Source organism: Oxyura jamaicensis, chromosome 27 (genome assembly GCF_011077185.1).
Source record: "Oxyura jamaicensis isolate SHBP4307 breed ruddy duck chromosome 27, BPBGC_Ojam_1.0, whole genome shotgun sequence".
Taxonomy (NCBI): Eukaryota; Metazoa; Chordata; class Aves; order Anseriformes; family Anatidae; genus Oxyura; species Oxyura jamaicensis.
The window spans coordinates 2782073-2801119 of record NC_048919.1 but is presented as its reverse complement, the minus strand read 5'-3'; the positions used below and the strand labels follow the sequence as shown (position 1 = coordinate 2801119).

At 45.1% G+C, this 19047-nt stretch overlaps 1 protein-coding gene across 2 annotated transcripts in view; it reads right to left on the bottom strand.

The window, feature by feature from the left end:
- MAP3K3 (mitogen-activated protein kinase kinase kinase 3) overlaps positions 1 to 18835 on the bottom strand; it is a 41250-nt gene extending 22415 nt beyond the window's left edge. For both annotated transcript variants that reach the window (XM_035347726.1, XM_035347727.1), the window contains exons 1-5: positions 18557 to 18835; positions 9718 to 9839; positions 9271 to 9360; positions 6112 to 6152; positions 1297 to 1396 (exon numbers count right to left, since the gene is read on the bottom strand). In XM_035347726.1, the coding sequence (XP_035203617.1) occupies positions 1297 to 1396; positions 6112 to 6152; positions 9271 to 9360; positions 9718 to 9839; positions 18557 to 18560 (357 nt within the window). In that variant the 5' untranslated portion in view covers positions 18561 to 18835. The remainder of the gene's footprint in view (positions 1 to 1296; positions 1397 to 6111; positions 6153 to 9270; positions 9361 to 9717; positions 9840 to 18556) is intronic.
- Between the last annotated feature and the right edge of the window lie 212 nt (positions 18836 to 19047).

Here is a 19047-nt window from a genome sequence, read left to right as displayed (position 1 = left end):
ACAGAACAAAAAAAAAATCATTAGAAAGAACAGAAAAAAAGATTCTAGTTCTGTAACAGGAATTTAAACAAGCCATAAAAAAATAAAAGTAATATCAGAATATAGAATAGGATTCTGATTGCTCAATTATGCCACAAGTTTTCATCACAGTATTGTCTGTCTTTTTATACAGAGCTTTCCTTCCATACCATCAGAAAAGTGGTTGACCCCATGCAAATTTCCCTAAGGCTGCATTCACAAAATACTAATTGCTACCTGAATTCATTGCTTGCTAAGAACAAGTCAGAGACAGGCTGACTCCCTGATGACAACACTGTCTCAGAATATTCATGAATCCAGACCTAACAATCAAACGAAAACTAGGTTTCAGCTAAGAGATGAACACAGGGAAGATTTACGCTCTGAAAGAGGTAATCAAGCTTTTAAAAACTTGCTGGTAAAACCCCATGAAATTACCCTCGGACACCTTCTATCTACAGCCCCCTCACAGCTCGCTATGTGGATGTTATTAACACTGAAGAAATGCTTTCATTTTGTTGGACTTCTGCTGGTGAATGGGGTTTTACATCTCTTTCATAGGGATGCAGTCTCTACCAACACAAGGGCAACACCACAACAACAACAACAAAAAAAAACAGGAAAAGCCAGGATGCCCAGTGAGAAAGCCAAAAAATACTTTAGATTATTAACACAGACTACCCAGTTCCTCAGAGACAAGTGCATACTCCCCAGGTCACTTTATTTTATCAACTATAGTGCCCAAAACCCCTCACAGCCACCCGATAGCGTTCCCTGTTCCCTCACTCATGTTGTTTGCCTGCGAGCTGAGCAATAAGCAGAAGGGTCACAGCCAGCAAGAAGTAAATGTGTTACAAATGCCTGGATGACTGCTGCAGGTTGGTGGTCAAATTAGACACTTCTAAATCTGTTCTTGGGCAGCTAAAGAAATGATGTGGGGACTGCTTGTAGTCGGCAGACTGCAGATCTACTGGCCTGTGATAGTTGGTTTCAATAGTCAAAATACTTCAATTAACTTTTTTTTTACTTCCCCAAGAGAGTCTCCCAAATAACACCAGTAGGAAGAAGCAAGATGATAATGTCTACAGTATAGACATCAGTGTGATGTCCTGTCCATATCAGCACGTCTTCCTCTGGAGCAGAGAGATTTGATCATGGTTCATATTAGAGGGAAAAAACAAAAATTTAATTTAAAGGCACAGAATTTGGGATGGAAAAAGGAAGCGTCATCTAGAGAGATTGTTGCATGTTTTGGGCACTGATAAAAATGCTCTGTACCTCATTGTTCATGTAGTGGAGGTCCAGGGGCTGGCCAAAGGCTGTTTTCACTTTCTGTTGCACATCTTCATAGCGCACAGGACGGACAAATGGGATTATTCTGGAAAAACAACAAAAAATTACTTATTTACTTACAGAATTCAGACATATACCTGATAATGTAATCAAATTAGATGGTTGAATCATTAAAAACAAAACCAAAACACAAATGTTTTCCTTTCATCCTCAAATAGGTAATTAACTTTTTAACTTGAATTATTTATTTTAGCAAGGAATTGTTGATCTCTGGTGCATTTGCAAATGGCTCACCAAAATGCAATATTCAACCTCAGAATTATTCAGCTGAAGATTTCAAATAGAATGTCCTTGCTCCTGGATAGAAAAGTATCCTTTACTGAATAAATTTCTTCCATGTAAGAGGACACAAATCTATTATGTATGTTGGCTTAAAGAATACCGCCTCAGGCACTAAACACACACAAATACATTTAGTGAGGGTTACGCAGCAAAAGGCCCAAAGAACCAAAAAGTACTTTGATTTAAATACCCTGATATCTGAACAAAAAACTCAGTTCTTAGTATTTTCCAAAATGTGTTCCAATTGAAAGGTTTCAGCAAACTTTCCCACAGCAAGTTAGGCCTGAACTCCTGAGGGAAGGTATCAGCAGGAAGACACGAAGGAACCTCAAAGCCCTCGATCCCAAAGCTGATCTGGGACATTAGCTCCACGTTCACCTTCTGCAAATTTGAGTCAAACATCTCCAAACACCCGAAACACAGACTCATCACACCGTTTCTGTAGTTCTACCTCAAATCCCATGCAACAAGCAGCAGCTTTTTCTCAGGAGTTGAGGTCAAACCTAACTCACGTGCAACTGTTGGTCACTCCTGGCTTTTTTTCTTTTAATTTTTTTTCTCTCTCTTTTAATTACAGAAGTGTAATATATCAAAACTTAAATACTGCTTCAGCTGTAACAACATCTGACTTGTAATTCAAAATATTCATATACAACGGATCAATCTCATAATCTCATGTGCCCTCCCTGCTTTAGTAAAAGAGACATATTTAAACAAAACAAGTATTTTTCTTGTGTGCTCACATGTAATGCAACTCCGGGCATATCCACCAGCGGACTGACAATTAAAATAAATTTTTTCTGATCGCTATCTGTGAGCCCAGACCTTGTGGCCCACTAAAATCCTTGTCCTAACATCCAGCCATTTCCTTGCCAGCTGAGTGTCAGAGCGTTCTAGGCCGATACACATCAATGGCCTCAAGAAATCCGAAATGGCAACAGGCACAGCTGTCCAAGGGAATCCTGGTGCACGCCACAGCACAGGCATGCTTTTAAGAAAAGTGCAGTATAGTTTTCTTTGTTAGGTATTTATTACTGTTTTGCCTCCACGAGGATAGAAGTGATAATGCTTTAGGCATAGTAGTAAAACGAAGTTCCAGCAGAGGAAAAAATAAAACTGTTTATTTTGCTGGAACGTTCTGCTGCAGGAAGTTGCCAAGTACTCAGAAACTTGCTACCTTGACGGCCATGGAAAAAGACGATTTTACCTCTCTCGGAAGAATAATCAGCAAGTAAAATGTGCTGGGTCAAGAACTGGAGGATTCAAATGTAAACTATAGCTTACAGCTCGTCAGACCTTATTTTAGTGAACCAAGGATGCTGACCGCACAGAAATCCATTTAGCTGGTTGTTCCTGCCTTCGGGCTCCTGCAAGCAGACTCCTCGCCATCTGCTGCCACGGGCCCCAAGACCAGGATGCCTCCCAACCGCAGGTCCAACAAACAGCTCTGGGACATGGCACTGCCGTGCGGGGAGGTATCAGAAAGCTCTGAGATAGCGACTTCGAACAATTCTGCTTCTGCTGAGCTGAAATACTGGCACAAAAACTTGGCTGTTTGCAGTGCTCGGCAATTCTGCCATCAAGAAGAGCATGGACTACCTGAACGGACCACGGATGCTTGAGATCCATCTTGCTCACAGCTTGGTGAAACCCCAAATCCCTGGGGGCAATCACACAGCTTTGTGCTGAACCTGACCTCAGGACAGAAGGCTCAACTTCCAAAAAGTCCATCCAGCACGCTTTGCCAACACTCAGTGTCCTTTCTCTACATGCAGCCTTTGTTTTAAATAGTTCTAGTGTTAGTTGGCTTCCTCAGCCACTTCCCAGGAAGGGTTCATCTTGCTACCCGACCTACAATGTTCAGCAATTTAGAAATAATTGTCCTTGTTAAAAACACAGCCCACAATAACATTTTCTACATATTACTGAGAAAGCCGTCCATGAAATTATAGCACTCTGGCACTGTACAAATGTAATTTAGCTCTCAGCTGAACTGAAGCCCCTTATAAAGGCTTCCATTCTGTACTCATGGCATTGAAAAGCAGAGCTGTTCTCAGGTGCCACAAATGCTGTTAGTGTAAAAAACTCTGTGCACTCTTCTAACACAAAATCATGGACTGCGTGGTTTAAGGAGCCCATTCCTGCCTGACCACCTTAAATATTTGTGGTCAGATCTGGCAGCTCCTCTGAAACCCAGTACACACACTTACATTCTCGGTGCAAGCTTGCTGTCTGTAACTGCATACCGCTCGGGGAATGGGGAATTCAGGCAAGCGTAACTGCATAATTAGACTAACACACAATCAACCTTTTCATTTTAATGTTACTTCAGGAAAACCTTCCTTCTCCCCTGAGCTCTGTGCCATCCTAAATGTACTCAGGCATAAGACATGGAAGGTGACGGGACTATGGTGACAGGAGCTTGCTTCCGAGGTGCCCTGTCACGACACGCTATCGCGACAAGCTGTGACACCTTTTGTAGTCCTCACAATGCCTATGACAAAGCAGAATGTCCAAAATTGTTTTTTTAGTCATAGAATTCACCATACAGGACTTAGGTGAATGTAACTGTTCATTTTTTGAGGAAAAATTTAAGTTATTCTTTACTGTTTGCTTCATCAACAAAAATGACTGTTTGCCTCTTTTAACACAAACACCTACATTTGACAAAGGACGACACTTGAGGAAGAGTTTAAGCAGCCCAGTCAGTAACCTTTGCTAGTAACAGGCTGTTAGGATCTCTGTACACAACTCGTACTGAGGTACTATCAAAAATGTTTTCTTAAATTTGTGTTTTACCATCAAATCATGAACCACTTCATGTTGAAAATACTGCCTGGAACGGAAGGAACCAAAGGATTTCTATAGGATGCCTGTAAGGAGTAGCGTACAAATTCATGCTTACAATCCAATTGATTTCTTCGGAAAAAGGAAACTGGAACATAAATAACATCAAGATCCCTTTTCTTCCTCAGTGGAAGCCCAAGAGGACCCTCAAAGAGGCTGCAAGCAAGCTTGGAGCCTTCCCGTACATTCACATGGCCACTGAACAGCTATGACAGTATTGAGAGGTCCTCTCAAACAAATCAGGGCCTTTTTGAGACCAGCCTTTGAAATTTCTAGGTAATCATTACATCTTCCGGGAATTCCCACTGGTACAACATTTGCACTCTGTTGGCTGCTTCAATACACTGAGCTATAACTGGCTCCAGCATCATGGTCCAAACTGGACCAAACACGGAGCATCATGGAGAATGTTCATTAAAACAATCTCAAACTGAGGCCTCGATGTGAAAAATGAACCATGAACAACAGGGGAAAGTTTTAAGCCAAAATTAACAACGTGTTGATTACTTTATTATTTTATAACCAGACACTATTAATGAGCAGTCAAGGTTTAACTTGATGTACTGTACTAGATACATCCCTTCTCTCTAAACCCCTTCTGGTGATAAATGCATAAGCACAGGATGTGTTTTTACAAGACCCCTGTGAGGGTTTGACTCGCACATCAACGATGTGTGTAATCAACCAATGCAGGTAGTAGCGTTCTCCAGAATTAAGGTGTATTTTATAACCTCCTGCAACAGCCAAACAAGGAGCCAAAAGTGCCAAAGAACACACCAGCAACTTCCTCTAAAAAGCTACAGTTAGTGACCCTTTAACAATGAGCATGAGCAGTGCAAAATCAACTTGTGACAGAGAATGTGTGTACTAATCACACCGGAGCTCCTTCGACAAGAAAAAAGAAGGAATTATATGATGCACTAGTATCTTAAGAGTATGTGTAAGGTGGTCTTAAACCTCAGTAATGACCTTCTGTGAACACAAAGTCATAAGATTTACAAAATGAGTAAAATTTACTTGTGTGAGAAATTTTATTTCAGCAAGAAAAACTCACGTACGCAGAAGAGCAGGGAATGAAAAGACCTGACTAAATTTTACTCACTGGAAACAACATTGTAAACAAAAATGTTCATTCAGTTAATTTTTTTTGAAAAAAGAAAGCATCTCAATACCATGTATCAGAGGAAATAAGAAGGAAACAGAGACCAAAGAAACATCTTCCCTTGCTGTGTATGTTGTTCAGTCACAGCAGGACAGCAATAGTGATAGGTCATCAGGAAGTGAGAAACTAGCAAAGAATGAAGCTAGTTTGATTAGCTTCATTTGGTTTTAGTTAAATGAAACAAAAGTGAAACGTATCTGAGATAAAAAGACTCAGGCTGGAGAGCTTACTTACTGTTACTGCAATTCACTTACAAATAGGTATTATGGAAATAAGTAAGAGGAAAGTGACTTTCTAAAAAAATAAGTTGTGTATTATCTGCCTTTAATGACATTTCTCACTACTGTGTGTTCTTCACTCAGCATCAAGGAAACTGAAGCTAATGAGATATTTAACCTGACTAAATTATTCTACTAGGCAAAATATCAAAGTACCGAAGACAGACTTACCGCCTTTCTCCGTTATATTCAAACTTTATCCTTACATCATTCTGCATAAAAAAGAACAAGAGGTTAGTTCACAATGAAAACTCTGACATACACAGAATTAAGCAAATGAATGGACCACATAAGGATTTTAAGGCCCAAACACAAAGCAGGGAATTCTGTGACTGCAGGAGGCATCAAGTCCTCAAAAGGCTAACCAGAACATAACAAAGCTGAGTGCTTCGGCTTCCATGGAGAAAGTCAACTGTGGACAATTAAGAGGATGGCATGTGAGCACAGCACCATGTGGAATGGAGAAATTGCTAAGGGAGAAGAAGGAAAGAGGGTAAAAACTAAGTTGTAATCTGTATTAATTAGTTAATTTATTTAATTTAATTTAAATGTATTAATTGCCATTTAAACAGAGGACACATTAAGTTATAAAGAAAATTAATCCATCTTCAACACTGAATGGCAAAGGCCTGAAACTGTGTCCAACTGCATATTCATGGGCACTGAAGCTGATTTATTTATGAATCCTCAAAGCATGTCTTTCTCCATGGCAGAAAAGAGGCACACACAGAGCACCACACCACATTATTCACTCTTCAGACACAGATAAAGTCTCTGCTTTTGCAAAAACTCAGTCCCTGAAACTCAAACTGTGAGAATAAAAACAAGTTAACTATTATGTCACCTTGGAAAGTGCAGAGGGTTATCATCCATATCTGGCAGATGGTTAATAGCACTGACTGCACAACCTGTGCATTTCCCTGTAAACTCAGAAGATGCTAGATGACACGGAAGAGTCAACATGCTGAACTTTCAACTCTGGAGATCAAAGTTCAAATCCCAATTTAGGTCACAAAGATAAAAATAAAAGGGAAAAATCTGCTCTGATAAGCCTCCATAATTTCTGCTGCACAATTTATGTGATTGGAGTAGATTAAGCCATCTGTGAAAGCCTTAGACAATAGGCAATCATACATCTAGGAACTTCAAAAAAAATGTGGCCAGGAAATGCTCTTTAGCTAGAGGAAGTATCTGGCAGGCCTAGTGGTCAAGAATGCAGTTCAAAGGGACCCATGCAATCACTGCGAGTACACAGTATTCCTGCAGCACTACTGTAGGTACATAATTGATCCTAACTGAGCTTCCCAATCAGAGCAACAATCATCTGCAGGTGGGTAATTTACACATCAACTTTACCAAAGACAGTTTCTTAGATGTGGGAAGAGAAGGAATTTACTCTAGAAAGACAGTAAAACAAAGCAAATTTTAGAGAAGTCATTTAACAGAACAGTAAAGGAAAAATGTAACAAACAGCATAGGAATAATAAGCTATAAAAGATGTCCACCAGCCAACTATTGATGAAACAGATGGATACTGATGGATAGAGGAATGATCCCTTAATATTATGATTTTCTAGGAAGGAAGGCCCTAGATTTTTTTTTTTATATATACTATTCTAGGTAATCCAGTCTAAGTGAGCTTAATAGGACCATTTGGATGAAATTAAGTGACAGTAGTTGTATAGATTAAATTTCCAACCTCAAGATGAATTTTAGGTTTAGACATTTTAGGTTTCATTATTTTAACTAGTAAGAACTAAAAAAAAATCTTCAGGGCTTTACAGAAACCGTTCTTCAACTTGCTGTTACCTGAAAAAAAATAAAATACCTTCTCAACTCTGCTGTACCCTTTCAAACATCTAATTTGTAACAAAGAGAAAGGGGGGAAAGTGATCATGGGTACTGACATAATTTGGCATCTACCTCCTGATAATTTTTCCAAAAGGATCAGACACTGGCTGTTTCAAGGAATCTGAAAGTCATCTTAGGGTTTACGTTTAAGGGAGAAACTAGAAGAGTTAAACTATAGCACTTCTCGTTTCCTTTGAAAGTACAGCAAATTTATCTCCTATACAAACTGCTTTTCACAGTGACTCACATAAACTGTCCTAAGAGATGAGTAAGAAAACAAATCCAAGTTTGGGGCTTTAGTGTTCCAGCTCTGTGATGTGGTATCATAAAGACTGATTACAGATTGTGATTTAAGACTTCACTGAATTTACATTTCAAAATGATTTGGAAAGGGTTCTGTACTACTCCATCTATGGATTTGTCCAGCACATTCAAGGAAATCCCAGATCCCAGCTGAACAAGTAGATTATGAGCAGACAAAGCACAAGGAAGAGACAGACATGAACTTTAAAGCCTGCTCCAGCAAGCTTATGTCTGTAACAAGCATGTAACTGGAAAGAGTGATTTTACTGATGTCAGCAACTTCTCACGTTAACTTCAATATAATTACAAGGAACTTGATTTAATTCTTTATGACAGTTGTGGACAAACAGTTCTTGACTGAAACTGTTAATTCTGCACTGAAGTATTTAATTCAAATGATATGCAGCATATAGTGCCAGAGCTGTATTATTCTGCCCTTTCTTTCTACCAGAAAATCAACATTTCAACAAATAGTTTTCTCTCTAAAAAAAAAAAAAGTCTCTAGCAACACAAAAGAGAAATTTTAAAGTATTGACACTGCCACTTGTTAGCTTGGGAAAAGTATTTCATAAATGGATTCTGTGATCCCCATACTTAAATAATGGTGAGCTTCATTCCCCTCTTCATGTGACATAGGATGGGTAACTCCAGCCAATCCTCCCACTAAGGATGCTGGCTGCATTCAGACACCTGTAAATGGCTGTTTCCTCTTTCACAGAGGCAAGATTTATTACAGTTTCACTAAAGCCAGCCCTTTCAGATAATCCCCTTCACTGTACTTGAACCAACTTCAGTTTGACTCACTTTCATCAGGATCCTCATCCTGTATTCATATGCAGTCTGAATCATGTGAAGATTAAGACCAGCATTAGTTCATTACCCAACAGACTGCTTTATGCAACTGTGAACTGCAGTGACCTTTTGAATCAGAAATTGAAATACTTGTTTCCTTTTCATCATTACTGCTTCTCAGTTCTCTGCTTCCCTCTGAATTTAAGGATTATTTCCACTACAAGGAGAAGCGCACGCTACTGCCATATGATAAGTCAGTAATGAAAGGCTCTCCTGGCCTCCCACACCTGCTTAAGTGAATTCTGTAAATGCTGCCACGCACAACTTAAAAACATGCTCCTAATTTGTAATTGTTAACACTGAATAGGAAGCAAGCTCTCTTACCGGAATTTTTTTTTCTTCCACTGCAGAGGCACACTGGTTTGTTATTGCAGGGCTGCCCAAGAGGGGTGGACTGCTGGCATTGTGTTTTTTCTTTAAGAATGATAAAAAAAAAAAAAAGTAATTAAAAAAAAGCAATAGGGACTGCAAAACAAGAAAACCACTTGGTAAACTTTTTAGCTAATCTACACAGATCAAATACCATCAAAAACACACGTGGGAGGAAGACAGAGCGCTGAGATACCCAAACTGCACCCTCCTTAGTCCATGAAGGTCAGTAAATGCAAAAAACACAGACCGAGCAAGAAGAGGGAGCTAATCCAGGGGTGATGCTTCAGCTGCCAGGCCAGAAGCACAGGACAGAAGACAGGCAGCAGACCTGCTGTCAACCCCACGCGCCCCTTCTGACTCCAGGCAGCAATTTCAGGTACCCGTTACCCAGCCTATTACCTGTTTGTTGGAGTGAGTGGTGTCTTTGTTCTTCATGGTATCAAATCCAGTCAGCCTGTGCCGTCGGCTCATCTGGAGTGCTACCAGGTCCTTCATGATGGAGTTCAAGGCCTCTTGTTCATCTGCCGTGGACAAGAATTTTAGTGGTGAGTTGCCTGGGTGAGCATCAGCTCTAACACTTCTGCACGTGTTTTCTACTGGATCACAGAAATGCAATCCTTTGAGAGATCTTTGTAAATAAATACACTGATCATTGAGTCATAAAAGCCCAAACTCAACCTAACACCACAAAGTAGTATGCAGACAAGTTTTAAGTCACTTGCCCAATGTCACAGAAGGGTCTGGCCATAGCAAGGTTCAGAACAAATATCCCCAGCCTCTGGTTCTGTTAAGATGGCTTCAGAACAAACAGCACAACTTGGAAAGATTTGCTAGATCCCCACAGGTCACTTAGGAAGAGCAAACTGATGTGCTCCTGCCAAGGAAAACCCAGCAAGAATCTCTTCCCTCCAATCCTATATCCTGTTACCTTAAAAAAGATTGACCTCAGTGCCAGGGAAGCTCACGGAGCAGATTATCTTGAGTGTCATCACGTGGCACTTGCAGGGCAAGCAGGCGATCAGGCCTAGTCAGCATGGGTTTATGAAGGGCAGGTCCTGCTTGATGAACCTGATCTCCTTCTATGACAAAGTGACGCGCTGGGTGGACAAGGGAAAGGCTGTGGATGTGGTCTACCTTGACTTCCGTAAGGCTTTTGACACCATTTCCCACAGCACTCTCCTTGAGAAACTGGCTGCTCTTGGCCTGTACGCTTTGTTGGGTCAGAAACTGGCTGGGTAGCCGGGCCCAAAGAGTTGTGGTGAATGGAGTCAAATCCAGCTGGAGGCTGGTCTTTACTGGAGTCCCCCAGGGCTCAGTACTGGGACCAGTCCTCTTTAATATCTTTATCGATGATCTGGATGAGGGGATCGAGTGCACCCTTAGTATGTTTGCAGACGACACCAAGTTAGGTGAGTGTGTCGATCCGCTCGAGGGTAGAAGGATCTGGATAGGCTGCACCGATGGCCTGAGGCCAACTCTATGAAGTTCAACGAGACCAAGTGCCGGGTCCTGCACCTGGGGCACAACAACCCCAAGCAGCACTACAGGCTGGGAGATGAGCTGTTAGAAAGCTGCCTGTCAGGGAAGGACCTGGGAGTATTGGTTGACAGTCGGCTGAATATGAGCCAGCAGTGTGTTCAGGCGGCCAAGAAGGCCAGCAGCATCCTGGCTTGCATAAGAAACAGCGTGGCCAGCAGGTCCAGGGAAGTGATTGTCCCCCTGTACTCGACTCTGGTGAGGCCGCACCTCGAGTACTGCGTTCAGTTTTGGGCTCCTCGCTACAAGAAGGACGTGGAGGTGCTCGAGCGAGTCCAGAGAAGGGCAACGAAGCTGGTGAGGGGCCTGGAGAACAAGGCTTACGAGGAGAGGCTGAGGGAGCTGGGCTTGTTCAGCCTGGAGAAGAGGAGGCTCAGGGGTGACCTTATTGCACTCTACAGGTCCCTGAAGGGAGGCTGTAGCGAGGTGGGGGTTGGTCTGTTCTCCCACGTGCCTAGTGACAGGATGAGGGGGAACAGGCTAAAGTTGCACCAGGGGAGGTTTAGGTTGGATATTAGGAAGAACTTCTTTACTGAACGGGTTGTGAGGCACTGGAAAGGGCTGCCCAGGGAAGCGGTGGAGTCACCATCCCCGGAGGTCTTTAAAAGCCATTTAGATGTAGAGCTCAGGGATATGGTTTAGTGGAGGGCTTGGTTGTGTTAGGTCAGAGGTTGGACTGGGTGATCTTGGGAGGTCTCTTCCAACCTAGATGATTCTTTGAAAATTCTTGCTTGCCAGTGGAGCAAACCACAGCCAGCAGAAAGAAAACGAAAATCTGGACGGTGAGCCATCTTAGAACATCTCAATTCAAATCCATTTGTACCAGTATCTCCCCAAATGGTTCTCTCTTCCCGCAAAGAAGAGAGTTCAAAACATCTTATGAGACTTCAAAACCTACTGAACAGATTCAAACCGAACAGCACTAAGAACTCTCTGCTGGCAGCACACAGTGCAGCAGATTCTCGTCAAGGCTTCTTACAAATGCAGAAAAACAAAAAGACACACAGAAATATTTCTTATGTACGCTAGACTAAAACTTTCCTGATGCTAAGACTCCTGATGTGACCAATTTAAGGTGTTCTTCTATTGAGGAATGAGTAGGAGCCGGGCTGTGATGGATGCTGGCACAAAGGAAGGTGTTTAGCAGCTACTGAAAAGAATCCTTTGCTTCTGCAAGCATAACAATCCTAAATTACTTGATGCGTTGTTAAAGGGGGAAAAATAAGTTGAAAATTGGTTCAAAATGGGACTGGGGGTAGTGTCTTTGCTCCTAGGTCCGTGCCATCTGTGCAACAAAGCAGTATCAGATGCTACCACCGAGATGACCCGTTAACGGTGCACTCATGCCTACCGCACTGCGGGGCTGCTGTTTCACGTATGGACTCGGTGTTTTGGGGGATAAAGCCTTGTTTCCTTGGTAAATAAGGTGTCCAGTTAAATCCTTCCTGATACTGAGGAATAATGGATGCATGAAATGTGAACCAGCAATCAGATCAGCCGTAAGCATGCCCAGAAGGACAATCTGCCCTTTTAAAGAGTCTGGTTGAACTTCACCAGCAGTTCTGGATGCAAAGCTGTGCTTTCTGTGCTTTAAGTTTTTTTTTTTGGGTGGGGTAGGAACATTTGAAAGTGACATTACACAACAAAAGCACAGACGACACCCACACTCGTACGAAGTGTGTCAGGTATGCACGTTTGGATACATCAGGTTCCTCCTTCTCCTTTCTCCCCAAGGTCCTTAAACATCGGTTTGACATGCTTGAATTGAATCGAGCATTTCTGAGGCTGATACGTAAATACCTGACAAAGTTCTTTTGTAATTCCAGCAGGGCTACACCTTTACTCACAAGCCAAGGTGCCGATTCGGATGGGTGAGGGTTTACAGCGGGAAGTGGTGCCCTGGGACCAGCTGTAGGTTAAATGACAGGCTGGTGTGCATCTGCGTTTCTCTATGAAGGGGGCTCAGTGAGAGCAATCGTTTCTTCAGCTTCACGTCATGCTTCTGTCCAGGAGTGTCTCTCCATAAAGCCAGCTTATGTTTTATGCAGAAGACTGCGTTCAGAATTAAGCAATGCCTCAACAGCAGATTTTTGCAGTGCTTAAAGCTGACAGCTGTGGGACGCGTCCAGCTTCTAAAGCACGTAGGGAACAAATGCTACCAACACTTAGGAGCAAAAAGGATGAAAACGTACCAACGACTTGTACGGGGGCAGCATCTAAACCAGTCCCCGTCAGAAGAGAAGCCACATTGCCACTATCTCTGTTCCAGCCACTGGTTCCTCCCTGGCAGGACTGAATGGTAGAGCAGAAGTACTTCCACTCCGGGCTGCAGTACATGCTGGTAAGGCGAGGTAAGCTCTCGTTTTACTATTTCTTCTTGACAGGCAGCTTTATGCATCCCCCCAAAACAAGAGCAATTGTTTAACCACTAAAAAATCTGGACCATATTCCCATTAAACATTTTCCAGTTCATTTAAACCCGGTCAATAGCTGTAGACCTCAGCAGTCCTTCGACGCGTGGAACAGGTACCCTGCAAACCACCGGGGGCATTTCCTACCAAGGATTTCCTACCAAGGTTACTTAGCTTTGGTGTTTGCTAAGAATCACAAACAAACAAACAAACAGTTTCCAGGATTTTGATTGCATCAAGAATCGATAAACGCAACACGGAACTCCTCTGGTAGCTTGAGGGCAATTTTGGAGGGTTAGCATCCTGCTCTCAGATCGTGCATTCATCCCATTGCTCTCCCAGCACCACCAAGAAAAAGAATTATTTGGATTTTAATGAGGTGCTGTATCATTTATTAAGACATAAATCTATCAAGTGTTGTAAGTGAAACAGAAGCATCACACCTCGGCCAGGCAAGAGAGGGGAAGGGAAGGAGCTCTCCCCAGGTCACCTGCAGGAGGTGTTAACTTAGAATAAAACCCTTCAAATTAAAACAGAGCACAGCAAAGTTAAAAAAAAAATAAAATAAAATGCACCAAATCACAATTTTCCAAGACAAGCCAGACGAGACAATAACTACATTGTGGCAGTGTAGAAGGGAGAGCGTTCCTTGAGTTTCCATCTGCATGCTCAAGGAACCAGGGAATGAGTAACCCAACCGTAAGTAACCCAACCAGAGCAAGAGGGGGCTTTCTGAGAAGCACTTAGCCAAAGGAAATAATTACTATCCCTATCTCAGCACTAAGTAAACTCTTGTGTGAGGAAAATGTGAAAAAACATGTGAATGAAGTTCAAGTTCCAGGTAGCTGACAGCACAACTTCTTTTTAAATTTGTTTCCAACTTCACGTCCAATATTTAACCTTTTACCTTACTGGAGCGTCTCCAGTTTACTCTTCTTCTTTAATCTTGGTTGATGTTAAGCATAACCTCTGAGTAACCTGGCCAGTGAAGACTGTGACTGCGCAACAAGACGCTACGAATTAGGGACTGGCACGTCCCTGGAGCGCCTGCCACCCAAAGCACGCCGCGACGAGCGGGGACACAAGTTTTCCACTACAGCGCACTTGGGGTTTGGCCAGATACCAGGAGGAGGAAGAAGAGCTTGTCTTGGCAGCCGGTCAGGGCTCCTTTGGGCAGGCAAAACAGCTATGAAAACAGCTCGTAACTGAGCACTCATGACAAGAAATCATATCAATCAAGGAACCCATCAGTGAATGAGGAACTGCATCTAAACAATACGGCACGTCACTCAGAAATCAAGATCAGCAGTTACGAGGGGATCACGGGCTGCAGGCGTTGGGCACCAAAGCCCCGGCTCATTTTCTGTCTCTTATTTGAAGAAGGAAGCAGGCAAAGAGGACAGGCATTTAACCACTTCTCCATCTCTCGATATAGGTTATAACTCAACCTGTGGATTCACAAAGATACGAAGCTCCGAAGGGCAGCAGCTAAACCCTAGCTGGTGCACTGCGAGGTCCGCGCGACGCTTACTGTGATCTGGGCTTCCTCTCTAATGCTGAAAGCTTACATCCAGGCAAAAAGGAACACGCTGGAACGTGGCAGGCTGATGGAACAACTGCAGGTGAATCCAAATCTTACGCAATTACACGTTTTAGAAGTCTCGCAGCAGGCTATCAGGCCCCAAGTAACTAGGGTTGGGTTAGGACCCTAGTACCGAAACGTATCCTATAATTCATCCCTACGCTGGTGAGATAAAAAGAGAAATAATCCATTTCCTAACATAAAATGAAGGCCAAATGTTGATTTGAATGCAATGGATGGAAAAAATGTTTCCATTTCAGACAACCTTGTGATGGATTTAACGTTGAGGAGCATGAATACTTCTTTATTTCCATCAGAATAGATGATTTCCATCGGCTGCCTTTAAGGAAGCATGTGCAGCAGCATCGCATTAATCACACAATGCAAAAGTTATTACAAACGAAAAATAAGCAATTTTTGAAGCTCACTGAGAGACCCTGTTTTGCTAGGTCTCCACTAGGTCTGGGAAACACAGTTCTGCTTTGTGCGGGAAAGATGTTGTCCAGGAAATGCTTTTCATGTTTTAAAAACTACACTCAAGGATTTTTATAACATCGATAAAGGGGAATTGCTGCTCACGGAGAAAGCTGTTCCTCTGCATGAAGCGTTTATTTCAGCTCACACACGGCTTACTACACGGGTCCGAGCAAGTCTGCGTGTTTGCAGTGGCAGAAAATAGAAAGAGCTTTGCAAAAAAAAAAAAAAAAAATCACAAAGTTCAAACAGAGTAAAAGTATCTGCACGCTGGTAAAAACAGGAAGTCTGTAAAGCCCTATAAACCAAGATGCTGTTTTATACAGCGTGATAATCGAAGGCATGATGCTGCAGCTGTTTAGGAAAAAAAGAAGAAAAGCGAACAAATAAGGGGTTGTTTGGTATCCCCCCCCACCCCCCCCAACAACAGCAAACGATCAGCAGATGCAGGGGCAATGAGTAAGTATCACAAGTTAGGGAGAGAAATTCAGTGTGTTTTCAGAGCTTTCGAGTATTTCTTTGGAAAATTTTAATTCTGAGCCCCTCGCAACATTGCGCCGAACGAAGCACTGGGTATTCTGCAACAGGCTGAGCAAAATGCTGTTTCCAGATTTTTTTTTTGGAAACCACGCGTGGCTTGGTCTGTAATTTAAAAGAGAAATCAGAGCATGTCCATGAACCCGACACACGCGATGTGTGTTTGGGGTCCCTCTCCCCACCGACACAGCCCCCCAGCAGGATTCGGCCCTGACCTGCAGGCTTGGCCCCCTCCCTTCCCCCCCGACACCGCAGGGGCTGTCACCGCAGCAAAACCCAGGAGCTGGCTACGGGCAAGCAGCGAGCCAAGGGAAGGAAGTGACACAGGCAGGAAAAAAAGAGCAGATCGAGGGAAAGACTCAACTGCAGCTGGGCCTGCAATGAGCATTTCATCCTAGGCCTTGTGCAGGCCACTCGGCCCAAAGGGCGCTCTCCCGTGTCCCACGTACACGTGCATTTCTCTGGATGAGCAGCAAATATCCACAGATTCACTATGAAATGTAAACTTATGAAATTAACTTGCTTTACTTTGGCTTTGAGCAACGTTTGCAATGCTTTATGAAGTTACGACATCAATAAAAGAACTGGTTATGCATGTATTTACTTTAAATGCTGTTGAGGAGCTCTCTGTTTGGAAATAAACCTCAGCTGTAGCCCCTTCTTTGATGTGCCAGAGATCCACCAGCAGTGAGCCTCGGCTGCATTGATGGCACCCCCAAACCTGCAACACTAACCTCCCATCATCACCCCTCCGCTCCGCTCAGACCAGCTTCCGAAAAACACGAGGGAAGCAAACCAGAGCACTGCACAGCCCGTTATCCACCAGTCTCATTAAAAGGCTTGATAACGAATGCCGCGTTAATTGAGATAAGATAAGATCTTTCCTATCAGGAGCAGTCTGCTCGCAGCTGTACCGTAATTACTCCGTGCAGCGCTACAGAGGAGCGCTCCATGAACTGCTCGTCGTCGTTCTGCACCCAGCTGTTTGCAAACAGGCATCCCAAAGCTGCTGGAGAACGCTTCTGCGGAAATCCAGCTCCATCCTTCTCAACTATTTAAGCCTAGGTACCACCAGGTTGGTTCCTTCAGGGAAGATACGAACCGGACAATACTGCACCTCCCTTTAGAAAACAGAAACCTACTTGTGGATGCACACATTTGTTGTATTTCCAAGATCAAAGCAAGCTGCAAGCTTCTTTTAGGTAAGTGTTACCATAGCTCGGATTGTCCAGGGCCACAAAGGAAGCAAACTTGCTTTACTTTGGCTTTGAGCAGGGTTTGCAATGCTTTACGAAGTTACAGTATAAATAAAAGAACTGGTTATTCACTAGGAATAAATAATGCAGGTGAGCCTCAGAACGGCAAACTTAGCTGGAAGAAAGGAACAAGCTGCAGCCCACAAAGCAACCCAATTCTGCGCTGCAGATAACAGCAGAAATTCACAGAATCGGCTCAGAAATTCACAGCATGTGGGAGGTTGGAGGGGACCTCCAGGGACCCAGTCCAACCCCCCTGCTCAAGCAGGGTCGCCTGGAGCACGGGCTAATTCCCCTGCCAATATATAAGCAGGGGTAAGCGTGGGTTTAGAGAAGTTACATTTTTTATTCTCTTACATAAGAGATGTCTCTTTAAACTAAAAGGGAAATGAGGCAACAAAACAAACAAACAAAAGCAAAACCCAAGAACGAAACCAGTTCTCTATAGAAGGCATAACTTCAAAAAAAAAAAAACACAACATATTAATCATTCAAATTCAGTGATGTCAGCTTTCGAAACCAACTTTTTAGTCCAGAAAGAGTTCACCTAACTCCTTTACGTGGCTTTGTGCGTTACCCTCTGAGAGAAATGCAGCAAGCGAGCGTGAAAGCTCCCCGGAGGAAGCGGTGCCTTGACAGGCCTGTGACCAACGTGACAGAGAAACACCTCGCTGGCCCCACAGACACCCGGCTGGCCCCACGGCCACCCCACCGGCCCCGTGGATGTCTGGCCAGCCCCACGGCCACCCCGCTGGCCCCACGGCCACCCCGCTGGTGGCCACCAGCAGCCATCCCCAGAGCAACCCCATGCAGGGTCCTGGGGGGCCGCAGGGTGCCCGTGCTGACCTCGAGCCGATTTAACCCAAACCACCCGGCAACGCGCCCACGTTCTGCCACACTACCACAATATTTTAATGAAAAAATATTTTAAAAAATAGCCTCGCAAGCATGGGCTGTGCGTGCAGCCCGGCGGCCTCGCTCTTTGCCAGAGGGCCCCTCAGCCCTGGAGCAAAACCCCAGCACCGGGACGGGTCCCCCGGTCCCCCCACATCCCCAGGTCCCCCTCCGGGACCCCTACACTACCCCCCCCCCCCGATCTCCTAAAGCCCCCTGGTCCTCTCTACACCTCCCGGTCCCCCCTGGCTCCATCCCCTCCCGGTTCCCCCCTACAATCCCCGGTCCCCCCCTGCCCCTCCCGGCTCCATCAACCCCCGGCTCCCCCTATACACCCCGGTTCCCCCTAGAGCCTGCGGTCCCCCCCCGCCCCTTCCCCTCCCGGTTGCCTCCGCTTCCCCCCACACCCCCCGGTCGCCCCCCCCCCCAGCCCCCGGTCCCCTCAGGCTCCACCCCCAGCCCCGTGACGCGGCCCAGCCCCCACCACAACGGGACCCCCCCCCCCCCACCCCCCTTCCCCGTACTCCCCCCCGTTCCCCGTCTCTCACCCATGGCGGCGGGCGGCGGCGGGCTGCGCTCCGGGGCTGTCACCGCCGCGGCTCCATGGCGGCCGGGCCGAGGGGGGAGGGCTCAGGGCCGCCGCCGCCACATTGCCGGGCTCCTTCCGGCGGCCCCGGGAGGGGAGGGAGGGAGGGGGGGGGACCGGGGGAGGGAGGGGGGAGGGGGGGGGTTGGGGCGGTGCCGATCGTTCCCCGCCGCCGCCGCCGCCGCCGGGAGCAAAACAAACGGCTCGGCCGCCGCCGCGCACCCGCTGCCGCCTGCCAATCACAGGGGCCGGCCCGCCGCCGGCAGCCAATCAGCGCCGCGCGGCCCGCCAGCAGACGGCTCGGCCCGCCAATCAGCGCGCCGCCTGCTGGATGGGGATGCTGGTGGGTCCGCCCCTCCGACCCGCCACTGGGGGGGTGAGCGGGGAGCCCGCCCTCTGCTGGCTGCCAATCAGCGTGACGGGCGGCACCCAGGGCCCGCCCCCGGCCGCCGT